Here is a 6,782-nt window from a genome sequence, read left to right as displayed (position 1 = left end):
AGTCCTCCTTGCCTCAAAGCCTGGCTCAGAAACCACAACAGGGCAGAATCAGGCGGTGGGTGCTGCAGAGTTATGTAAAGACAAAACCAGAATTGGGTTCAAAAAAGCATTTTCCCGAGACAGAAATGTACTGGAGCAGGAACAAATGGGAGTGCGTGGTGCAGTGGGTGGGAACAGAGGCCAGGCAGTGTTCCTGGGCGACTGCTCCTGACAGAGACACCACGGGCAGTGGTGCATTGAGTTCATCTCAGCATCCCTGGTGAAGGCACTGTGCTGTGCTGAGCCCATGCAATGATAGCAGAAGTCTGAAGGCTGTGCTAACCTAACAGGAATCCCAAGTAGCTGAAAACTGAGGTCAGCCAAATTGCTTTTTCTGGGGTATAGTAAAGGCATGGAGGGGATATCTCTACTGGTGTGCTGTCAGGGAGATAGATCCTGTTTGGTTTTGTGCTCCTGTAGGGTCATGGTGCTACTTACTCCCTCCAGCCTCCTACTTTTGGCCCACTGGCCTAGGAAGACAGCCTCAGGCAATGGCACTACATCAGCAAACCTGGCTTTACATCTGTAGTTGGAGCAAACACTATGCAGGGAGAGTGCTAAATATCTCTCCAAACAGAATTCATCTTCTGCCTGCATCTGCTTTGGAACCATAGAGCATTTCCAAGCTGGAGACAAATCCAAACACCTCATGTAGAAGCACCTTTCCCTTGGATTTTTATTATCATCATTATCATAATTTTTAAGAATATATCTTGTACTGGAACACTGTCAGCATTCTTTATACAATGGAAAAATGACAGAGTCATCATGTATCATGTAAAAGAGTAAAAACAGAGCAAGACAGGAACATTTCATATTCAATCTGGAGTACAAATAGGATCTGATGTACAACTTAAAAGCCACACACCAGATAAAAAGATCATCTGGAAAACGACAGGTTCTCAGTTTGGAAAAAAGAAGGAAAAGTCAGGGAATGTCAATGTTAAGGCTAAAATTTGATTTTTAACTTGTATTTTATAGGTGGCAGCTTGATTCTTAACTCAAATGCAGCAGCAAAAACACCACCCTGGCTTTGCAAAGAGATTTGCACTTGCATGAAATAAGAATCAGGCTTCTGTGCTCAGAGGACTCTGATTGACCTCAACAGGCTTTGGACTAGAGCCACAGTTGGAATTTCAGCTTGCAGTCTAAGGCTTCTTAACTGCAGGCCATATTAGCACAAAATGAGGCTTTGCAACTGGCATTCTACCCTTAACTTTGGGTATTCCAGTTCGGGTTGCTTTAAACCACAGCTTTATTGCAGGTTTAACATAATTCTCTTTGTGAGATTCTTCTTTTTTTTTTTCTCTTTAAATACAGTGCTACAAAGGATGTTTTTATATTCTGTGTCTTAGAAAGTCCCTATATTACATGTTTTCAAAATTGTCTAAATACATGTTTCTATCATGATTATAACTACTCAGAAAGACCAGTAACAGTCTGTTGTGAGCAGCCAAGGAAAAAAGTGTATTTAGTCCTAAAGAAGTCAAGAAAAGTGGCTGTGTTCATTCATAGTGTAGCGCAATGACTGTGTTTATACAGCTATACCTACTATTTAAAAAGCTACTTGAAAAGTTATTATTCATGTGCAGTAGCTGATTTTCAAGCATTAATAACTTGGCTGTCTAGACAAGTTTTAATTGTCATATCAAAGGCCGAATATGTTCTCAAACAAGTGCAGAAAATCTCCCATCTCCCTTGGAAAGAGGCTGGTTCTCCTCCTCAACCAAGAAGCTGCCAAATTGAACTTTTTCTCAGGTTACACAAGCACGGTTCAACCTACAAATTTGCTGGTTTGTTTTTTAAATGGATTGATTTTAACTCAAACCTATCCTGTGCAGCAAAGTTAGTAAGCCCTGAAAAGCAGTTTTGAGTGAATATGCAAAGAGGTCCCCCCACCCCCACCAACTACCATGCCCACACTTTCCCAGGGCCTAGAGGGCTCCATTAAAATGTAACTAAATGCTCGACAGGAAACAGGATTTTTGAAGACTGATATGTAAAGTTTACCCAAAGAACCTAAGACATTTTGTACATTCAAAATGTTTACACTTTTGCTGTTCTTCACCATCAGTAAGGTTGTTCATTTTTACTATTAATACATACAATGAGTATAAATAAATAAACTACAGATAAGCTTTAAAAATGGTATTAACAATACGTTGTGCAAAAACTCGTAACGATCTACATTCTATGCAAATACCCTGACTAAAATACACAGGCAGTGTCCTCATACCCTCATTCAGTTTTTGCACAGTCCTTGGGACAAGTCTGCTGCTGGGAGCAATCAGCAAAACTCCATGCGAGCCATGGAGGTGATGCTGATTTGGACCAGCAGAAGAGCTGGTGCCCAGGCATGTGCAAAAATCCCATAGAAATCAGCAGGAATTGTGCTTGACTAAGGACTAGACAGTTTGATTGTACCCCATTAAAGTGAGTGGGAGTTTTGCCATTGATTTCCATGGAACCAGGCTCAGGCCCCAGGTAAGGACATCAGCACGTGGCCCTATGTTGTGCTACACTACTCCACTTCAGTGCAGAAACAATATTTGCAAAAGAAAAGCTTTTTGTTGTCGTTGCTGTTGTCACTGCTGTTCAGTAACCAGTTTTAACGCTGTGTTTCAGAAATTGCCTTTCTGTGAGATTTGAAACAAGAGTGCAAGTCTTTCTGCATCCATTGCAATTTGATTATCCAGTATAGGTAGGCTATTTTGATCCAAGAAAAACGGCTCAATGTCTATTAACCAACAGTGTTCTTCATTAGGACAAACAACAGCCCGGTTCATCGGCACAGGAGTGAAGAACTGCATGCGGAAAAGGAACAGGGCAGCCCTCCTACCATAGCTGTGTCCAGAGCTGGCTGTCGCTTCTCCAAACGGATGGTGGCACCTGAGCCGGTTTGGAATCTGCAGTCCTCACAAGCTCAGCCAAGTTTTGTAAGCTGAAGATCTCCATTTATCTTTATTGTGTCAATTGCTGACAGTGTTTCAATACGGTGGTAAAAATCAAAGAGCTGATGTCCATCCACAAATATTCTAAAACGGGGATGCTCGCAAAGTATCTCAACCTGTGAAAATTAAAATGAAGCATGTTGTTCACTGTGTAACTGGGAAGTTACTTCACAGAAGACAAAGAGCTCTCTGTTAGCCTTTAAGTAGCGTTGGTGCAATTAAACATTTTGCTATCTATGTGCCACGTAACAGCCAGGGCTGAGACCAGTTTGTCCCCGTGACACCAGTTATGCTATGATGGATCTGCTATTATTTCACAGGGACATCAGAATCATAGAATCACAGAACTGTGTGTGTGGGAAGGGACCTTAAAGCTCATCCAGTTTCAACCCCCTGCCACGGGCAGGGACACCTTCCACTAGAGCAGGTTGCTCCAAGCCCCGGTGTCCAACCTGGCCTTGAACACTGCCAGGGATGGGGCAGCCACAGCTTCTCTGGGCAACCTGTGCCAGCGCCTCAGCACCCTCATGGGGAAGAATTTCTTCCTAATGTCTAATCTAAATGGAACCCAGTCCCACTGGCATCAGGGAGGCTTTGCCTCTTAGAATAATGCCAGAAACAGACTCAAACTGCTTATTACAGGGGAAAGAAATTGCATCTCCAATCCAAATCTTGCATTCTTTGCTGCAGAATGTTTTTGCTGCACAATGTTTTTGCTGCAGAATGAGGGGGCAGTTCCCTCTGCAATTCTTTCCATGCTTACGTTAATTTACCAGAAGGGAGTGAACATGAGAATGGGGATAGCTTTGCCCTCCCCTGCAACACATACTCACAGAGCTGCTGTGGAACTAAAAAGCTTTCACTGTTGTGGCTGCAGTCAGCTCAAGACTCCCTGTTGGACTAGACTCCATATTGGAGCTGCAGTGATGACGGATGGCTTGAATTTAGCTAGACAGTTCACATGAGGCACAAACAGGATCAGGGAAGGACACAAGCTCATTCCTCCTCCCTAGAGCCCTGCAGAAATGCTCTGGAAAAGCAACAACGCCTGGAGCTGAACAAGCTTGGACAGGTTGGGAGATTCCTGATGTTAGGGGTGGCTTGAGAGGGTGCCCTGTAGTTAAGCTTTGCTGAAGCTGCCTCAGCAGGGAGCAGAGCAGGAAGCAGGGATATGAGGGCGCAGAACGTGCACTTCTACAGGCCCTGGGAGACCTCCAGGTCCAGACAGGTTAAGAAGAAAATCTGCAGCAAAACCACGTGTAAGTCCTTGGTCATTTCAAGAGGCCAGTAGCTTGGAGTGAAGGGTTGCTTCCAGGCACTTGACTCTGCTGCTATTACAGCGTATAAAATTGGGCACAGGGCCAGTGACAAACTGAGCCAAAGCCCAATTGACTTAGGACACGTTGCACTGGGGGAAGTGGCAGCAGACAGAGCAGAAGAGCTTAAACTCCTGGGGACCTGGTAGCGCACCACGTAGTAGGGAAGTGCCTGTGCTGCTGCCTATCTCCTGTGTCACTGCAGCAGGCACATCCCGCCTTAGGCCTTGTTATGTAAAAGATATGGTTAGCCTCAACACTGCTTCTGATCCGTTTTTCCAGATCACCCTAGGCCACGCCAGAACGATAATTGGACTAGATCACAAGTAATTGGCAAGAACACTTAATAGTCTCATTTATTCGCTGAGAGGGAAACCATCAAAGGTACAAAGTCAATTGGGAGCCTAAATTCCATTTATGCAGTTGGGAAAAAAGGAGGAAATAAAAAAGAACGACTCCCTTGCTATAGTATTTCATACCAAGGTGCAATATTGCTGTCCTCCAATGTCAGCTGTCACTAGTTTTGGGGACACCCAAAAACCATGCTCTGGGTAATTTGGCTTGTCTGAGGGCCCAGCCACCACCCACTGCAGCAGGGTAGGATAACCCTCTCAGCCAGAGCAGGACCAAGCCTCCAAGCTCTTTCAAGTGCATTTCCCACACGCACCAATGGGTGTTGCCAGTTCTGATGGGAGAGTTTGTAGAAGCAAGTAGAGCGCAATCAATTTGCAGCAAAACCAGTCATAAGCACCCTCTCATCTTGGGGAGATGGTTAGTTTTTGGGGCTGGGGGAGATTATCTTGGGGGCAAGAAGGATTAAGAGGGTTTGGCAGCTGGTCAGAGCACTGGCATTTAGCAGAGGGGCCAGTGAGGTTTTGCAAGAGGGGTGGGGAGGAGAAAGAAGGTTTTTCTGGGTCAGCCGCATGCAAAAGGCATGCAGCCTTTTTTCTGAGTGTAGTGAAGCCGCTGAGAGAGAAGTGGCCCTCTGCAGCTGCATACTTTGTTAGTCTTGATTTGCAAAGACATCTTCACATAACCATAAACACTACAGATGGGAATCTGCTTCTAGGTCAACCCAGTCCATCCACAGCACCACAGCATTTCCATGTACACTGTTTTCAAGTGGCTACAGGCTTAAATTTGTCAGGAGATTTAATCCCAGGGTTCAGAAAAGAATACCACTATTGCTTAGCTGTTTAATCTGCTAACACGAAGGGCTACGGTCAACCTCAGCGTAACACCCCTGGAGACAAAGGATGAACGAGCTCCTTATGAGCAGCACTAAACTGCAAACACTGTCCATTAAGAAAACCATCAAAACATACAGCAGTCTCACAGAGTATTTACATTCTCCGCTAATAAGAATGCACTTGTAATGTACTAATAATATAGAGGAACTTTTTAATTTACAGCTATAAAACTAAGCTCAGGAAGTGCACTCCATCACACACAATTACAACCTGCGACTTGTCATAGCACCCCGGTGAGGTGTTCGTAGCCCCATCTGAACCGCCAGGAGCTGCACACAGCAGCGGGCCCTCCACACAACTTCTGATCGAGACAAACAACCCTGCAACTGGTGTCTCAACCAAAGAAGGTGTGAGCTCCACTGGGATTTCACCAGAGGCAAGTCAGGTTCTGCTGCGACTCTGATCAAATTGCACTTTATCAGATATGGTGCATGCCGCTGTCATCCTGTACTCACCCTAAAAGGCTGGTCCGGTATAAAAGGAAAGTAAGGAATAGATGATTGCTCTTCTCCCCATTCTCCAGCTACACAAGAGTTTCTGACAAACTGTCTGTCTGTAAACACAGCTTTCAGTTCAATGGCTACATCCGCAGGAGGATCTTCCGACTCCCCGCAAGTCAGACTGATGCCAAAGCTGCAACACAAACAGATCAGCTCTCATTCAGCCAGAAGCAGCGAAATAAGCCCCAAATGCCGCCAGTCTCATTTCTCAGCTTACTAAAACCAGTATAGTGGCACAGGATGGGGTGGCAGCTCATTCAGGGAATGCTCCAAAAGCTCAGCAGGGACAAGAACATGGTTATAGCATATATATATATGTGTGTGCATATGCACTGTGCATATACATGTGTATATATATGCACATATATATGCTCTATATGCTCCTTTACTCCCAAGGGAAATGTATGGAAACAGGATCCCTAAAGAAATGCCCCCTCTATGGGTCAAAGGAGAAATCAGCATGCTATATTTAAAGCGATAAAAATAATCCCTTTGCAGAAAGGAGGGATCCGTGTGTATGTGTGTGTGTTTGTGTGCCTGAATGTGGGCTCCCTCCCTCGCCCCCTCCCCGGGCCCAGCAGCCCTGCCCGGGCGTTACCTCTCGGGGTTGAGGTCCACTATGCCCATAACTAAGATCTTCTTTCCCGGCCTCATTCCTCCTTTGATGTGCCCACAGAAGGGGACGATCTGGAAAGGACAGCGGCAAGGGTCAACTCGGCATCAGCC

The 6,782-nt window shown here is 45.2% G+C and overlaps 1 protein-coding gene across 1 annotated transcript in view; it reads right to left on the bottom strand.

Annotated features, from left to right (window-relative positions):
- Positions 1–697: 697 nt before the first annotated feature.
- The window catches only part of LGALSL (lectin, galactoside-binding-like), a 6,263-nt gene continuing 178 nt past the window's right edge, over positions 698–6,782 (bottom strand). Inside the window, exons 2-4 of the mRNA XM_010017163.1 lie at positions 6,655–6,743; positions 6,012–6,189; positions 698–3,106 (exon numbers count right to left, since the gene is read on the bottom strand). Of these exons, the coding sequence (XP_010015465.1) occupies positions 2,963–3,106; positions 6,012–6,189; positions 6,655–6,743 (411 nt within the window). The 3' untranslated portion in view covers positions 698–2,962. The remainder of the gene's footprint in view (positions 3,107–6,011; positions 6,190–6,654; positions 6,744–6,782) is intronic.

Source organism: Nestor notabilis, unplaced genomic scaffold (genome assembly GCF_000696875.1).
Source record: "Nestor notabilis isolate BGI_N333 unplaced genomic scaffold, ASM69687v1 scaffold5156, whole genome shotgun sequence".
NCBI lineage: Eukaryota > Metazoa > Chordata > Aves > Psittaciformes > Psittacidae > Nestor > Nestor notabilis.
This window is presented reverse-complemented; position numbering and strand designations above follow the sequence as displayed.